Genomic DNA, 18,763 nt, shown 5'->3' on the forward strand with positions numbered 1-18,763 from the left:
CCCCCAATGACCCAAATAACGCACACTTTGGAAGTGATGATAAGGCAACAGTTATATACAATGCCACAATAAAAAATAAAAAAAATGATATAAAATAAGAAAAATGTCTATATTTTCCTAGCCCAAATTTTTGGCAGAGAATGGTAATCTTGGTCCTGGAGCCTGTATTTTGTTTCTTTTCCAAGAATAAATGAGCCTCTCAAATGTAATGTTAATCAGTAGGACATGAGGGTTAAGATGGTGGGTTCTCTTGAGAGGAGGAGATTTCAGTACCGGGTAATAAGGTCCTAGTAGTTACTGCTACACCATGTCAGACTGCCCTCTGCTGGTGCAGAGGTGGCACTGTTCTTACAGCATAAATTGATATGAAATACAGGTGGGAGGAACTAACCATCCCTTCTGAAATCAGAAAGATAACAAATATACATACAGCAGTCTAACTGAGGAGCAAGCAGCTTCAAGAGAGAATTTTGGCACTTTTTTTTTTTTAAAAAAGGGAAGTCACAGATCTCAAGAGTGCTGCTCCACCACACCCTAAAGTGAGGAAAGGGAATCCGGAAGCATAAATACAAAAAGTCTGTGTTGCCCCTCCATGGAAAAAAATAAAAAATGAAATCACAAATGAGCTTCCAGTTTCCTTGACAGTGATGTCACACCAATTTAGGCCCCCCCCCCGCTGCCCGTCAGCAACGGCAACTGATCTGAATCAATTAGCCAGTCGATGAATTAAAAATTAGGCTCTACAAAATGGCCTACAAAACATAAACAGTGGAATCTCACCTGGACGACCGCCAGATGGAATTCAGTTCGAATCTGGGCAAATCCAATGCTTGCCTTATTTCTTGCGTCAGATGCGATTGCCATAAATAGACAAGTGTGGAAAAGGATAAACAGGGGAAGCGCTTACTGCACTCCCCCCCTCCCCCATTACCAAATTTTCACTTTATGGAAGGCTGTAGACTACGACTACAGATTTAAGTTTCATTTCTTAACACTTATTGCAGAACAGGTGTGCCTACTGCAGATTCCCCATAACACTTACAATTCTGTTATATGCTAAAATGTTCAAATATAAATAAATATTTGGCTTCTACAGGAAGGCTAACACAGGAAAATAAGGGCAATGGAACACAATTTTCCTTCAAAGAAAGTGCAAAGGCTAACAATCGACAGGCTCAACAGATATGTTTCCTTAAACTTTCCATTCAAAAAAAAAAAAAAATACTGTGTGTGTGTGTTTCAACCCAAGTTCCTTTAGGTTTCTAATAGATACAAGCTGGAAGATATACCAAATGACTCCTGAACTCTAATCAAAATGTTTTCAAATAAGTTCACTCCCCTTCACTGGAACAAGATCAAAATAAACTAGAGAGAATGCACTCCGCAAAGTGCTGACCATGGCCAAGGCACAGCTTAGCGGTCTCGCTTTGAATGAACGTGCACAGTAAACGCCTTGGCAATCTGATAACAAAGAAGCATTTCTTTCTGAGAAACGCTGAGCCGATAAAAGTAAAGGTGTCCTTGGCAGAAAAGAACCCCAAAGAAATGTTCTCACGATGCTGTAACTGTAAATGTTCCGTAAATGCTATAACACTGCCACCACTACCGTTGGCGGCAACACCGTGAGAACCTTCTGTGTTCACCAAAGAGAGCTGCAGAAGAAGAACCAGTTTTTTGCGAATCGTCCATCGCTGCGAAGCGACGTTTTTGTTTGGACGTGCGATTCGATTAGACGCGTTTAAGTTGAAGTTGGTTCAAACGTAGGCACGCATGGAGCTAATCAAATGCTAACGGTCTTGTCTGGTCCTACTAACACAATACCCAATGACCTGCAATATAACTTGATGCAGGTGGGCTTTCAACCAATCGAGTCACCTAACTTAGTCTATAAACATTACTTATTCATTCACTTATCATGCCTTATTTACACTCTGTATAAATGTCTACGTGTAACATTGTTCTTGTCCGTAGATCAGTGTGATACCTGACCAATACCTTGATGCTGATGGACAGCATGGTAAGCCAGTCATTACTTTTCAAGATATGTTTAGCCTGATGGTGGCGCTACAGGAACGATCGTGCGATCACCAAAATCAATAGGTTTCTTCCTCTTGGGAACATTAATGTGCGCAGAAAATTCCATGACAATCCCGTCATTACCTTTTGAGATACAGTATGTAGATCTCAAACTGAAATTTGGCCTGATGGTGGCACCAGAAGAAAGGTCATGGGCTCACCGAACTCAGTAAGTTTCTTCCTCTTGGAAACGTGTGCACACACCAACGTTCATGGCAATCCGACCATTGCTTTTCCAGATATGTCAGTCACGGACAGACAAACGGATGCACGTCATTACATAACCTCCTAGGTGGAGGTTAAAAAAAAAAAAAAACCCAACCAAAATAAATTGATCAAAGATGTTACAAATGCAAATTTAGCACTTTTGGTATGGCAGACATGATCCATCTGTATAATTTTTTTCTGATCAGTGATCATCTTCGACTGACGTTCCAAGAGGCAAATCGAACCCCCAAAATGCAAAGGGCCCAGAACAAAGGCATCCAATGACAGGAAACTCCACTGCACCCGCCCCCCCGCAAAAAAAAAAAAGAAAAGAAACCCAAATAATAATAATAATACAGCCAACAGTTCCAGGGACTTTTACAGTTCTATCCCTGTTTTTTGGAGTAGGGGGAGGGGGCGTGGGTGGAAAATGACCTTGGCAACCCACACCCCACTTCACACCCCCCTCTCTCTGGGGGAGCAGGGAACCCCCTCTGCTGAAAGCTGACTGCTGTGGGCCTCCCCTTGTGTGTGTGAGAGAGAGAGTGAGAGTGTGTGTGTGTGTGTGTGTGTGTGTGTGTGTGTGTGTGTGTGTGTGTGTGTGTGTGTGTGTGAGTGAGTGAGTGAGTGAGTGAGTGAGTGAGTGAGTGAGTGTGAGAGAGAGAGAGAGAGAGAGAGAGAGAGAGAGAGAGAGAGAGAGAGAGAGAGAGAGAGAGAGAGAGAGAGATGTGTGTGGGTTTTTGTGTATTTGTGTGTGTGTGTGAGATTGTGTGTGTGAATGTGTATGTGTGTGAGGGGGGTTAGAACACATTGCGGCTGTTGATGTAGGTGGCTGTGGGGGCGGTGGAGGTGGGGGTGGGGGTTGGTGAGGGGAACTCTGGGAAGGGCTGGAGGCCCATCTGCTTGTTCTCCTGCAGCTTGCGCACCACCACCCTGCAGAAGTCCTCGCTCTGCCGGTCGCAGGTGTCCAGCAGCTGCCGCACCTTGGCGGTGCGCGTGATCTGATTGGACACCAGCTCGTAGTCCTCCCGCATCAGGAAGTCGCGCGCCAGCAGGGCGTCCAGGCTCTGGTTCAGGCACGCCTCCGTCATCTGCCGCACCACCTCCTCCCGCCGGGCCTGGATCCACTGCGCCGCCGGCCCCGGGGGCGTGGCCAAGGGCGGGGAGAAGGGCGGGGCCGTCGCTGCTGCCGCAGGGTCAGAGGGAGAGGAGGAGGAGGGAGTCACGCGTATGGTTATCAGTGTACGGGACGGAGAAGGGGGGGGGGGGGAATCCACCAAAAAAAAAAAAACACTCTCGCACAGAGAGGCTGCAAGGAAGCGTCCTGCGTGCTTTCTGATTAATGACCTACTGTAAGGACTGGAGCTGGTCTCATAAAACAGCCTTAATAACATGGCAAAGCTGCATATTTATTATGTTTATTTACTGTGTGCGTGCGTGCATGCGTGCATGCATGCATCTGTGCGGATTGGTGGGTGTGCATGTCTGTGTGCTTGTGTATGTGGTGTGTTTGTGTGCGTACATGCATGCATGTGTCTGTGTGGATGGGTAGGAGTATATGTCTGTGTGTGTGTGTGTGTGTGTGGCTGCAGGATCACGTGACATAACATACCCGGGGTGGATTGCTGGGGGGAGTCAGGTGACGTGTGACATACAAGGGGGCCTGGCCACAAGGTAACGCAGCGTTTGACATATTTATGGGGAAGTAGCTATGATGTAATGTAACGTGTGACAGACCCGGGTGGGGCGTGGCCAGAATAACACTGGGTCGCACCTTAGCGGTTACGTCATTGCACCACGTGGAATACTCGTGGGGAGGAGGGCGTGTCCACAAGGTCATGTGACATACCTAGGGGGCGGGGCTTCAGGGAGAGGCAGCTGAATTGCGAATCGCCCACGCTCTCCTCTGGGACGGCCCTCTTGAAGGGGATGTTGGGGCCCGAGACAGGACGGGCCGTCTGGCAGTCCAGGTTGTCCTCAAAGCTCTCACAGCCAGGGTCCACCAGGGACTTTGGGTATTCCAGAGGGTGTGACACCAAAGAGGGGTCTGAGTGGTGAGGAGAAATTATTATTATTTTTTTTTTTTTTTTAAACAAATAATTTCAACAACAAATATTTTCTTACCTACACTTGTCTTTCTAATGCAGTATCTCAGTGACAGATACTACCTAGAGCGCAGGCAATCAGAGCACTGATTTAGTCAGGAAAATGGCAAGCATTGCTGGGCTGAATGGCCTGTTCTCGTCATTATATTACGTTACGTTGTGTTATGTTATGTCTGTTTAGAAAGCGACAAAAAATGGCTACTATGTGCAATTCAGTAGGCCAGGCCTGGCGCCTGTGTTTAGAACAAAGGTCCACTTGCCTGTCTTGTTGCTGTAGAGCTTGTGCTGGAGGTCGACCTGTTTACAGAAGGGATCAGGCGAACAGCGCTGCCCCTCTGTATATCAGCAGGGCACAGAACCAATCACGTCAGCCGATAATGTCAGCCATTTATGTCATCCAATAAAATCAACCAATCCATCGATCAATCACGCCAACAAGTAATGTAACAGCCAATCATATGCTTAATATTTAATGCTGGTGGGCTATTGTGTTAAAGTATGAAACATTGTGTAATACAGAAAAAGTACAGAGATAGTCTAACATACAGCTACAAGCAATCCAATGCAGTCGAATCACAAGAACAAAGTCCTGGTGAAAACAAAGACAGGCCTTTTGCTACTGTAAGGGTTTGCTCTCCAACCGTGTGACATCGCTTCTTTTTCAACACCAGGGGGCACTGTTGAGACGCTACAGCTTTGGGGCATGCCACAGGTATGGCCACAGCTTTTTGGGTTTCCCAGGGGAATCCCTGACCTGAAACTCCCCTTGTAAGGTGAAATTCCCCTGTTCACTAAAGCACGAGGGGACTTTCTTTCTGGGCACGGTCTGTATAAAAAAGCTAATTTCTGCTTTCCCAAATACCACAGGACATAAACCACACCGAGCCAGCTAGCATGGAGTCAAACGTCCTGTCTGTTAATCCTGGTTACATAAATGCATATATTTGGTCATCTACATGTGGATGTGGTTGATGTGAGAGTAGCGGACATGAGACAAGCACACACACCTAAATACAGATATTTGATTGAAAAGGTCAGAAGAAGGTCCTTGGTAGCGAGAGAGGGACACTGCTTTAGGGCGGTATTCAGCATGGTTAGGTCTGATAAAACCATACTTTGAAGGGGAAAAATGCTGGGTTGTGACAGATGGGAGTCGGGAACCTATTGTGACAGAATTGTAGTGTGACAAAGGTATCATGACAGAAGAGACACTGTATTGTGACACAAGGAACACTTGTGACCAAAGAGACATTGAATTGGGACACAAGGGACATTATCATGACAGAAAAGTGTGCGCTGTGATGTGACAGGAGGGACACTGTGGTGACAGAAGAGAGTGTGATGTGACAGGAAGGACTGTATCGTGACAGAAGAGTGTGTATTGTGACAGGAAGGACAGTGTCGTGACAGAAGAGAGTGTGTAGTGACAGAAGAGACTGGGGGACTTGCCTTTGGATGAGGGGGCGCTGCTGATGGTCAGAAAGCCAGGCTGGGACATCTCTGTCTCCTGGGAGGAGAGGGAGCCAGAGGCAGAGCTTGTGTCCTGACCAGGGACAAAAAAAAGAGAGAAATAATACAAATTAATCATAAAAAAAGAGGATGGCACTCAGTTTAACTTTTCACGTAAGGAATGCCTCATCCATACAGTAAGGTAACACCTGAAAAAAAGGAGGGAAAAAAAAAGAACAAACAAGTCTTGGCCTCTGGGCCCCTCTCTGTGAGAGAAAGGAGGTCTGCATGGAAACTTTCATTTGCAAGATCTCTGTGAGGCATTGCCAAAACCTGAGAAGGTCGGGGGGGGGGGGGGGGGGGGGGGGTAGGCAGACTGAGCGCAAACAGGTAAAACAGGAAGCGTGAGGGAGCTGACAGGTTTTTGGACGGGAGTCGGGCTGCATGACTTTTCTAATCGTGTTTTAAAAAAAAAAAATTTTAAGCGCACTAAAAATAACTGCCACCACGTGATCCGCTATCTTTCATCTCTTTTTTTTTCTTCAAGCATACCTGAGGCTGTAGTAAACAACCAAATGTCAGAGGCCATGTGTAATGCTTCTGGGGAAAAATGCCATCACCGATGTCTGTTGGGTGACAGCCAATCAGCAGCAAGGTTGTACAGCTTCAATGGGATCATGTGAATTGTTTTTTCTAATCACATGGAAGCTGATTGGCTGTCTTATCGGCACCCAACGGATATAAGTAACGACAGATCGCTTTTACGCCCCTCGGTGGCGGCTGTTCTTATTACGCTTAAAAAAAATGTGACTGGGTATATCGCGCTGCCCAACCAATAATGTTATGAAAAACTGAAGATAAAATTTTTTTTTTTAAATCACAGATGGACGGAGTGTAGCACAGTGGTTAAGGAACTGGTCTTGTAACCGAAAGGTTGCAGGTTCGATTCCCGGTTAGGACACTGCCGTTGTACCCTTGAGCAAGGTACTTAACCGAAATTGCTTCAGTATATATCCAGCTGTATAAATGGATACAATGTAAAATGCTATGTAAAAAAGTTGTGTAAGTCGCTCTGGATAAGAGCGTCTGCTAAATGCCTGTAATGTAATGTAATGTAAAAAAAAAGTCACAAGCTGCTCGCTGTTGCTTATTGGGCGGACCTGCGGGAAGTGGCACAAACAGCAAGTCCAAACGGATGGAGAAAACAAAGAGGTGAGAAGCGCAAACCGACCGGCCAAGGAGTGCTGGCTTCCTTCATGGCGTTCAGCGTTTTCTCTTCCTTCTTCGCGGCGCACGCAGAGGTTGCTGGGAAACGGCTCAGCGCCTGTGGGCGGAGACGGCAGTGTCATCATTCTTTTTGCCCGTTGACCCTGCTCTTATCGGTGACCTTTGACCTTCCCCTTAACAAACGCACTGAGACCTGCCCGCCGCCCCCCTCACTCTCGTGTCCACCACCCACCCATTCCGAGACCCACACTGCTTTCTACGTGCTTCACTGACAGGGTGTGGGGCCAGAACAAGAACAGCTCCACAGGTAACAGGGCAGGTAACCAAACAAAGACAGGTATCGAGCTAAGGAAAAAAGTACAGGTGACAGGGGACAGGTATCGAGGGAAATGGGCAGGGTTAGTCAACCAGACAAGAGAAAAGAGAGGTAACAAAATCATGAAATGGGACAGATATCAAGGCTGGTAATGGGACAGTTATCAAGGTTGGTAATGGGACAGTTATCAAGGCTGGTAATGGGACAGGTATCAAGGTTGCCAACAGGAGAGATACCATTGCTAGTAATGGGACAGGTATCACACCAGTAATGGGACAGGGATAACAGGAAATGTAACGAGACAGTTTGCAGGGAGAGGACTGGAAGATGGGATGAAAAAGGTAACATAATGAACAGAACAGGTAGCAGGCCCCCTCACTGTGAATCTGTCTGACTGGGGCAGGTGGCTCCAGTTTCCCCAAATTAAAATCAAACTGGTCAGGAGGCTCAGGAAAAGAGGCAGTTTCGGCTGATCCAGGATCAGCTGGGGGGACTCACCTTGGCTCGCTTCACCTGCAGCACGGCCTCCAGGACCTCGACCTCGTCGAACCTCCGCATCATGGGCTCCAGCTCGATCAGACACTCTGCGCAGAGGGGCGGGACACCCGCGGAATCAAAATGGAGGACAACGAACAACAGTCACCTGGTCTTTTTTTATTATTATTGTTATTTCTCGGAAACTGAAGCAGTTCTTCCTGACACAGTCTGATCACGTCCGGCATTGATATTCTCAGTCACCTGAGGAAGAGCTGCTCTTCTGTTTTTCCATACACATCGCACTGATGCACAAGCATCACGGTCATAAAAAGTACGCTTTCTACCACACTTTCTGACCCCATTTAGTTATTTGTCTTTCCCATAGATCTAAATGCAGATGACACTTTCGCCACTGTTCCTATTGAAACACTGGCCAGGTGAGACGTCTTTGAGACTGAAGCTGCTGCCATCCGGTCCCCAATAACAAACCCTCTTTCAAAATACACAGATTTTTTCCTCTAGCCATCTTGATCCAAAATCGAGGTCAACTGGGCTTGGTCAGCATTTTTATACATGCCACAGAGCAGGATAGGATGTTAATGGCTTAATTGTACCATGCATCACACCTGTATGGAAGCATCTGAATTTGTGATGCTTCTCCAGTCATTTATGCAGGTTTTTCCCTTTAATCTGTCACCTGCCCGTACGCCTGTCACAGTCAGACGGACGTACTAAAAACCAAGACATTCACGGGGGACAGCAAGCAGTAGAGAATTTGCTAATGTTGTCACAGGTGGTTCACAGCCCCCTAAACTGCTTTCAGTTCCTCTCAGGGGTGCTGCAGAATGTGTCCGGACCAGACTTCCCGCTTCGTTACGTCCCCCCCCCGTACGAGAAAACCAAAAAGGGGTTCGATTACAAACGCTTTCTCCGCCGTGACGCGAGGAGCGCCCTCTCTTCGAACGGCCCCCCGCGATGCGAGATCACGCGCGCACCAGACCTGGGCAAAACACGCATTCGTTTCGGATTCAGATACTTTTCTGTGCTCCGCTGATCTGGCCTGGTGCAACTGAGCCTGCCAGCATGGCCGAAAAGGTGGGGTTTGCACTTTTTGAGAGAACGTCACAGGTTCAAACGCACCAGACAAACTTAGCAGAGCATTTAGAAAAGTATTTCAATCCAAAACAAATATGTATTTGACCCGGGTGCGACACACATGGTTAGATATGTGCAAGTGAGCGGGGAAATATTTTTGCCACTGTGTAGCTCCATTTGGTAACATGGATAAGAGCCGTTTTTTTACAGGACTGGAAAATGAAATCAAAAACAGTTAAAATAACTGTTCTCATTGTTCTGGCTCATTAATACACTAATGTAACAGCACAGGCTTCAGTCTGCTGGGGGGGGGGGGGGGGTGTTCTTACGAGAAGAGGAGGGGACCGATAAGGAAATTCCTCTCCCTGCGCTGCTATGAATCATGGGACTCGCAGTGTTCGTCCGCGTCTCTGACCTGGAAGCGGGCCCGTTTCAGAAAGAGCTTTGTCCCCTCTGCTATTGAGGCGCTGAACAAACTGCCTCGCTGAATGCCAGGTGTATTATATGTATGTATCTAGGTATTTATTACTGTATGTATCTATGTATTTATGTGAGGCTACAAGGCAAAAACTGTGAAAACAAATTTCCCCAGAGGGGACATTGAAATATTGTATTGTCTGTTCCCCCCCCCTCTTTTCAACCTCTGTACTTTCAATCGTCTCCTTTATGAGGGGAATATGACTGCTGTAACAATGGCTGTTTGATAAGCTTCACTGTAGAACATACAGTTCCCTGAGGGTCACTGGAATTTTTTTTTTTTTACTCTCTCCACGACACTGGATTACAGGCTGATAAGTCCCCTCCTCTTTTAGTCCAGCGAGAATGTGTTTGATGAGCGAAAGAGAGAGACAGACAGAGAAAGAGAGACAGAGAGAGCGAAAGAGAGAGAGACAGACAGAGAGACGCAGCGAGAGAAAGAGACACACAGAGAGCGAGCGAGAGAGAGAGAGAGAGAGAGAGACGCAGCGAGAGAAAGAGACACAGAGAGAGCGAGAGAGGGGGAGAGAGAGAGAGAGAGAGAGAGGGAGAGAGGGACAGAGAGACAGAGAGACACGGTGAGAGAAAGAGACAGAGAGAGAGAGAGAGAGAGAGAGCATTCTGCAGAGGGACAGAGAGGAAGACGAGTCTTACGGAGGAAGGACGGCCGCTCGTCCGGGTTGGCGGTCCATCCCCGGGTAATGAGGTCGACGAGGGTCTCCCTGCAGGGGATGTGGGGGTCCAGGCTGTCCGGCCCGGTGTCGGGTCTGTTACCCCTCAAAACACTGAACATGATCTGCATGGGGTTAGTGGCCTCTGGGGAGGGGGGAGGGAGAAACAAAAAGAGAGAGTGTAAGAGAGAGAGAGATAGAGAAAGAGAGAGAGAGAGAGAGAGAACAGGGGGAGCGAGAGAGACAGAAAGGGGGGAGGGGAGCGAGTGAGACAGAGAGTGGGGGGAGGAGAGAGGAGAGAGTATAGAGACAGACAGAGAGAGAGATAAGGAAGGGAAGAGAGAGAGCACAAGATGGAGAGAGAGCAAGATTAAAAGACAGAAATAGGAAGAAAGAGAGAAAGACAGAGAGAGCTGACCGTGTCAGTTTATCATCAGTTCAAATTCATAAATGTGGTCCGGGGTCACATGGTGTGCGGCTGTCGGTCGATGCACAGTTCGCTCGCCAGGCCGACTGCGTCTGGACTGCTTCCCCATTTCACACTGAAAGAGCGAAACCAGCAGCAGACCCAGGGGCTCTCCAGGATGAGGGCCGTCCAGCTCTGATGCCCCGCAGAGAGGCACAACTGGGGGGCGCGCGATGCACATTCCCGCGTTTCATTTCTGCTTTTTCGCGCTCACGGACTCTAGGGACCGCCTGGTTACAACATTGTGAGAAGCCACGTTTTGTACCGTGCCCCAGAGTTCATCAGCAATGGACAAAAAAATCCTCAGTTGGCAAGAGGAACAGCAGCCCAATTTCTGTCACATGCAAACTTCTCGCCCCCCCACCCTCGCCCACACCCACATCCACGCCCCACTGCACACCCCCCAAAGGGGTGGGGGCTCCCCATCATGGGTTGAACCACAAATAAATGAATTTTTAAAATCAATTCAGTCGACCTTTGTTTAATTTTCAGATGACATATTGAGGGAACAAGCCTTCATTAACAATATAAAACGTGGATCGGCTGTCCCACTCTAAAAAAAACAATTTTATTATTATTATTATTAATAATAATAATAATAATAATAATAATAATGACATCGCTGTTGTATTAATATGAACTGTACCTTCAAATGGTATCCTCCTCGACAGCACTTCCCACATAATGATTGCATAACTGAAAGAACACACACACACACACACACAGATTAACACAAGGAAAGTTTTGGACACGCAGTGCAGCTGATTTAGCCCTAGTTACTCTGCATATTGTGCGGCAGAAAAAGAACCACCAAAGCGATTTTAAGGAAGAGGAAGTGTTTCGACCATTCGTAATGCGGTCCTTCCCAAAGTCCCCATGACTCAACGGTTACGCCACAAACCTGAGAGTTTCAGATGAATGAGACGTGCTGGCCGTGCCACTGCAAGCAAAAGTATTCTAAAGTAACCTCCTCCTCCAAAAGAAAAAAAACTTCCAGTATTACCAACTGGGGGAGGGGGGGGTGGGGGGGGGGGGTGTACTTGGGTGGACTGTACTGTACTCCTTACATAAGCAACTTTCCTCAGGCCTTTCCGCTTAGTTACAAACCCACTGCACTGGTGCCTGGATATGTTTTTTTAGAACAGGGGAACAGAGGGACACGGGGGCAGGGGGGTAAGTGGGTAGGGGGGTGGACGGGTAGGGTGGTAGAGGGGTAGGGGGGTAGGGGAACAGACACAGGGGCAGGGGGGTAAGGGGGTAGAGGGGTAGGGGAGCAGGGGGACAGGGGGACAGGGGAACAGAGGGACATGGGGGCAGGGGGTAGTGGGGTAGAGGAGTAGGGGGACAGGGGGACAGAGGGACAGAGGGACACGGGGGCAGGGGGTAGTGGGGTAGAGGAGTAGAGGGGTAGTGGGTTGGAGAGTAGAGGGGCAGAGGAGTAGAGGGGTAGTGGGTTGGGGAGTAGAGGGACAGGGGGACAGAGGGACACGGGGGCAGGGGGTAGTGGGGTAGAGGAGTAGAGGGGTATTGGGTTGGAGAGTAGAGGGGCAGAGGAGTAGAGGGGTAGTGGGTTGGGGAGTAGAGGGGCAGTGAGCATACCTGTACATGTCGTGCTTGACGTCCGGTGGTCGTGTTTGTGAGGGCTCGTACTTTTCGGGGGGCATGTAGATCACCGTGCCCCCCATCTCCGGCGGCTTGGAACCGGAAGCCTTGCTGATGGAAAGCTGCCGCCATTTTGACAGCCCGAAATCCGCAATCTGTCCGCCAGGGAACAGAACGGACGAGAAACAGAGGGAGGTCAAGGTTCCGCGCGCGCACAAGCACAAGGAGCTCCCATTTCACACGCTGCTGTTTTCGGAATGAGTGTGACTTAGTGAATGAGTGAATTATTGAATGAATGAGTGTGATTTAGTGAGTGAGTGAATTAGTGAATTAATACGTATGATTTAGTGAATGAGTACAGTTTAGTGAGTGAATGAGTGAATTAATGGGTTAGTGAGTGAGTGAGTGAATATGTGCAGATTGGTCAGTGAGTGAGTTGGAGATAGTTGGGGATAGATAGGTGCATCTGGGTACAGTTGGAGATAGTTTGGGATAGTTAGGTGCATCTGGGTACAGTTGGAGATAGTTGGGGATAATTAAGTGCATCTGGGTACAGTTGGAGATAGTTTGGGATAGTTAGGTGCCGCTCAGTACAGCTGGGGATAGTTGGGTGCACCTGGGTACAGTTGGAGATAGTTGGGGATAGACAGGTGCATCTGGGTGTGTAGCTGGATGTATCTCAGTGCACGGACCTTAACATGCAACTCGGCATCCAGCAGAATGTTCTGGGTCTTCAGGTCGTGATGCAGGAGGGGCGGAGTCATGTTGTGCAGGAAGTTGACACCCAGGGCGATCTCGTACAGGACTCGCAGGCGCAGTGACCAAGCGAGCTGAGGGTACAGGTCCTTCTGCACCGGGGGGGAGGGGGAGGGGGGGGAGGGAGGACGTGGGAGGGAAGAACGCCAGGGAGATAAGGAGAGGGTGTTTGACCATGTGAAAGCAGGAGACAAAAGAGAGATTGACACAATCCAGGCCGGTTGTGAGAGTACCCAAAACCAGCTACTTTAAACTCAGACTTGATGTCAGCTCTCAGCAGAACAAATACACCCGATCCTCTGAAAGACCGTGGGGCCCATCCACACACTGGAACAGAGCCTTAACAAATTCCAGACCATGGGGCCCATCCACACACTGGAACAGCGCCTTAACAAATTCCAGACCATGGGGCCCATCCACACACTGGAACAGCGCCTTAACAAATTCCAGACCATGGGGCCCATCCACACACTGGAACAGAGCCTTAACAGATTACAGACCATGGGGCCCATCCACACACTGGAACAGCGCCTTAACAAATTACAGACCATGGGGCCCATCCACACACTGGAACAGCGCCTTAACAAATTCCAGCCAATGGGGCCCATCCACACACTGGAACAGCGCCTTAACAAATTACAGACCATGGGGCCCATCCACACACTGGAACAGCGCCTTAACAAATTCCAGCCAATGGGGCCCATCCACACACTGGAACAGCGCCTTAACAAATTACAGACCATGGGGCCCATCCACACACTGGAACAGAGCCTTAACAAATTCCAGCCAATGGGGCCCATCCACACACTGGAACAGAGCCTTAACAAATTACAGACCATGGGGCCCATCCACACACTGGAACAGCGCCTTAACAAATTCCAGCCAATGGGGCCCATCCACACACTGGAACAGCGCCTTAACAAATTACAGACCATGGGGCCCATCCACACACTGGAACAGCGCCTTAACAAATTACAGCCAATGGGGCCCATCCACACACTGGAACAGCGCCTTAACAAATTCCAGACCATGGGGCCCATCCACACACTGGAACAGCGCCTTAACAAATTACAGACCATGGGGCCCATCCACACACTGGAACAGCGCCTTAACAAATTCCAGACCGTGGGGCCCATCCACACACTGGTACAGTGCTTTAACAAATACCAGACCATGGGGCCCATCCACACACTGGAACAGTGCCTTAACAGAATTAGCCTCACAGCTGCTTGAGATACTGTAGTTACATAGATTTTATTGTGTTAATTCACTGAGTCATTGTGTGTTTATTATATTGTGCTATTGATAAAATGCTGATAAGATAATACTAACAATGAAAAAAGATAAGATGGTGGCATATTTGTAATTCCCCAATACAAGAGATTAGAAGCACACGACCTGGTGTACACTGGGGATAACAGACTGGGAACGGGATGAGTGTATTGTCGGCTTGCACACAGAAACCAAAGGCTCCACCAATCACAGAGTATGTTCCTAATAAGGAAAAGAACAGCAGAGATGGTGATTGGTGGAATTCCATGGTATACTACTACAGGTCCATGAGGACATTTAGGAAGCATAGCCAGAAGGCATCCATCAGTCAGTATTGGCATTGTTCTATTTGCCATTACCAACATAACTGCAGAATTGGTGGAGATCTTCTCCGGTTTCTATGCGCAAGGTGATGTTCCAACGGCCTAATCCTTACTCTGTTATTACCTCTGGTTTACACACATCCTGGTCAAGCTTACAAAGTAGACACAGACACAGACACAGACACAGACACAGACACAGACACAGACACAGACACAGACACAGACACAGACACAGACACAGACACGCACGCACGCACGCACCTCATGGAGAAACTGATCCAGGGATCCATTGCTCATGAACTCAGTGACGATGCAGAAGAACTCTGGCTCGTTGCAGACGCCGAAGATCTGGATGATGTAGTTGAACCTGGCTTTGTGAAGGACCTCTGCCTCCCTCAGCAGACAGTTCCTCTCCCTGTAACACGTTCACAACATGAAAACGATGATGAAGCGTTTAAAGCCAGTGCGTCGTCCTGCAGGCTAGGCTACGCCAGAGAGCACGCCCTGCAGGCTAGGCTACGCCAGAGAGCACACTCTGCAGGCTAGGCTACGCCAGAGAGCGCGCCCTGCAGGCTAGGCTACGCCAGAGAGCGCGCCCTGCAGGCTAGGCTACGCCAGAGAGCGCGCCCTGCAGGCTAGGCTACGCCAGAGAGCACGCTCTGCAGGCTAGGCTACGCCAGAAAGCACGCTCTGCAGGCTAGGCTACGCCAGAGAGCACGCCCTGCAGGCTAGGCTACGCCTGAGAGCACGCCCTGCAGGCTAGGCTACGCCAGAGAGCGCGCCCTGCAGGCCAGGCTACGCCAGAGAGCGCGCCCTGCAGGCCAGGCTACGCCAGAGAGCACGCCCTGCAGGCTAGGCTACGCCAGAGAGCGCGCCCTGCAGGCTAGGCTACGCCTGAGAGCACGCTCTGCAGGCTAGGCTGCGCCAGAGAGCACGCTCTGCAGGCTAGGCTGCGCCAGAGAGCACGCTCTGCAGGGCCTTTAAGCGGGTCTGTAAAACAGGCTCTAAGCACAGAAAATGAATAATAAAAATTAAAGAGTACTTGCGAAAACGCAAGGAAAAAATCAGCTAGTAATCGCTGAGGGAAAAAAAAAATCATGAAGTGTCCCACCCCTAGGGTTTACATGACACTTTACATACCTGGTTTAATTTAAAGGCTTGTACTGATTGCAACAGCGAGGCACAGGTGGGCAGGGCACCTAGATATTTCACTTCTCCAGTCAAAATGTCATTATGCCACCACAGGACCGCTACCGCTGGAATAATATGGGGCTTTCATGACATACAAAAAAAGAGGAAAATAAGCAAACAAGAGAATGACCTAAAAAGGACAAGGTTTGCACTGCCCTGGTGTACAGAAAATCCATCTTCCCTGTCAACCCATTCACAGGGTCCTTCATTAGCTGCATGAGCTGCTTGTAACAGGGAGAATTAAAACCCAGCCTGAAAATAACAATCCGGTGCATTGGGGGGAGGGGGGGGGGGGGGGGGTTAAGTGACCACAGTCAAGGACACTCTGGTCAAGGCCCCCCCGGTCAGTCAGTGAGTCCGTCAGTCAATTGGAAAACTTGTCGGTCAGTGCTCTGGTCAGTCGGGGGTTCGGTTAGTGAAAAGGTAAGTTGGGGATTCAGTTAGTTTGTCAGTCAGGCATTAATTTAGTGAGTTGGTCAGTCTGAGCTTTGGTTACCGAGTTGATCAGTTGGGAACTTAGTTAGCATGTTGGTCAGTAGGGAATTTGAATAGCAAGTTGGTCAGTCGGGAATTTGGTTACGGAGTTGGTCAGGCAGGAATTTGGTTAGTGAGTTGGACAGTTGGGATTCGGTTAGGGAGTTCGTCAGTCCGGAATTTAGTGTAGTGAGCTGGTCATCCAGTAAGATATGAGAGATATATATCTTGCTTCTTTGAGACTCAACCCAAAAGATGAGACTTTAAACTCCCTACAGTGCCTCACACTTTCTTCAGACCTTCTGAAGGTATGTGAATGTGACATTTAAAAAAATTACAAAAGGATACGGTCTCATTATAGCGGCTTAAAAGAGCTTTCTTAAAACAAATATAGAAACAATTCAGTTGCATTTTGCCATTTGCTCATGCCATGCCAATGCATCCAATTGTGAGTGTGTGTACGTGTGCGTGAATCTGCTGCTGGTTTTCGTTTTCACCGGAACTGTAAAAAAATGACGTGACAGTTTGCGGTAGTAGTAATCACGGCGGCGAAGGTGAAGGATTACAGAATAGCCTACGTCACAACTCATAAACTCTTGCTATTTGTAGGATCGATCTAGTGCTTATTTCTGAGTCAGAAACAATTTAGGACGATCCGACCGACTCGACTAGAACGCTCCACGAGACACGTTAGCCCAAATTGGCTGAACTGTCACACTGGTTTCAAACTGATTTGAGACAGGAAAACATATATTGTATGCCTTTATATTCTTCTTCCCAGGGAATTAAAAAAAAATCATCTTAAAAACGTGGCTTTATTGGCGAACAATTACAGCGCGTTGGCAATGAATTTTACATTGATCTAGAAGTTTAACACACACAGCCTATAACATTAGCCCACACAATCATGCCTTCTGATGTGGTTTATTTATTTATTTATTTATTTATTTATTTAAACATCGTTTTTAATCCTTTCACCGCAGGCAATCGGACATGTTTTCGTTTGGAATAAACTTGTAGCATGGGTTTCCTTCTACTTTAAAACGGTCTTATCACTCAAAGCTTAATCGCGTTGCTGGTGTAGGCTATACTGTGTCTGTGTGTTTTATTTATTTTACATCTTATCGGCTAAATTGGAGAAATCGCATCACGTGTTAGAATTCTCCGGAAGTTTCCAATTTGGCAACGTTAATATTAAATATGTAGGTTAGGCCTATTGCCTTTCAATACTGTGGTAGTCTGCTGCAACTCCATAATGTTCTTAATCTAAAGGCATTTGTGGTGCCTTGCTGCACTGCTAGTAGGCTAATGTTCAGTCGACAGCCTACCTTTCTCCGACGGGAGAGTCCAATTTTAAACACTTGATGGCAACGGTTGTCCGCCAGTCTGAATGTTGCGCCCGAAAAACCGTCCCAAATCCTCCTCGACTCAGGTAATGTAAATCCGTCAGTTTCCGATAAGGAATCACTGGCAACGTGCTGGTGAGATTACATATATTGACACAGCCCGAGTGCTCCATAATTGAGTAAATTCATTAAAAAAAAGGGCTCCGAAAGCGTAGAATCGCCCGAAAAGGGAAATAAATTATGCGGCTGTCGTAAAAAAAAAAAGAGAACCCAACGTTTGGCTGCTGGCCTGGTACAAATTGCGGGATTGAGTCACATTTCCATTTGGAGATGTTGCCGGACAACGACCGTGGATAGAGCCGAGGAAAATACACTCGCTTGATCTAGTCCAACCGGGCTCCAGTCGCCGCAGATGAGCAATGTCAAAATATGAATCTGGATTTGTGTTACTTGAGAGCCACCCACCCCATTACAATTAGAGAAGCACAGCCGCCCTTGTTAGCTTATCACCTGTCCATATGAGATCAGAAACAATTTAAACCAATCAAAGCTTTGTTGTGGTTCGGCTAACTGTTAGCTGGCTTGCTACGTCGCACCGGAATGCACGGGTACACCGCTGATCCAGTTTTACGCAATATCGCATTAAACTCGCACATATACATTTCCAAAACATGAAGAGCGTAATTAAGATAAATATTTGCCAACTTTTCTGCGTTAGAATGAAAGCTGTATATCTGTTTCAATTGTTATTTCACGACAACGTTCTGTTCAAAACCATGCCTCTTCCGGGTTTGTCAAATAACCTATGATACAGTGAAACTATACTCGCGTGGTAGCGTAAAACTACAAATAATTCCGCAATTGTTTTGTGTGTGCGACACTACAAGGTATTTTGACGAAAAATCATCGATATTTGTAGATACAATCACTGGCAGAATTTAAGTATGTATTTGATAAACACGAAGCATATAGTCTGCTGTTCTGAATAAGTGCACAGAATCGTATTGTATAAAACAAACGCACCTAGTTTCTCAATTATACGGTAGCCTCACACGCGTTCCTAGACGATACATTTCTGGGAAACGACAGGGTGAAGGAGCGCCGGGCTGGCAGCTACCCCGTTTTATTATGAGAAAGAACGCATGAATTAATATAGCTTTGCCTAAATGTAAAAACAGAGAATACCAAGATTCACAATGTTTCGGGAGGATCAATTTTGTGCTAAACGAATCC

General features: G+C 47.7%; 1 protein-coding gene across 3 annotated transcripts; it reads right to left on the reverse strand.

The window, feature by feature from the left end:
* Positions 1–2,996: 2,996 nt before the first annotated feature.
* On the reverse strand, positions 2,997–18,339 carry ripk2 (receptor-interacting serine-threonine kinase 2). Of its 3 annotated transcripts, none has more exons than XM_035413925.1 (12): positions 17,513–18,339; positions 14,781–14,934; positions 12,861–13,016; positions 12,166–12,323; positions 11,213–11,262; positions 10,084–10,245; positions 7,879–7,964; positions 7,069–7,161; positions 5,838–5,931; positions 4,649–4,723; positions 4,133–4,330; positions 2,997–3,466 (listed from the first exon to the last, which is right to left on the reverse strand). In XM_035413925.1, the coding sequence occupies exons 1-12, from the start codon at positions 17,701–17,703 to the stop codon at positions 3,084–3,086; spliced, it is 1,800 nt and encodes a 599-aa protein (XP_035269816.1). In that variant the 5' UTR covers positions 17,704–18,339; the 3' UTR covers positions 2,997–3,083. The 3 variants fall into 3 exon arrangements, with proteins under 3 accessions (XP_035269816.1, XP_035269815.1, XP_035269817.1); XM_035413924.1 differs by having other exon boundaries at positions 2,997–3,469; XM_035413926.1 differs by lacking the exon at positions 7,069–7,161 and having other exon boundaries at positions 2,997–3,469.
* Between the last annotated feature and the right edge of the window lie 424 nt (positions 18,340–18,763).

This window comes from Anguilla anguilla, chromosome 4 (genome assembly GCF_013347855.1).
Source record: "Anguilla anguilla isolate fAngAng1 chromosome 4, fAngAng1.pri, whole genome shotgun sequence".
Taxonomy (NCBI): Eukaryota; Metazoa; Chordata; class Actinopteri; order Anguilliformes; family Anguillidae; genus Anguilla; species Anguilla anguilla.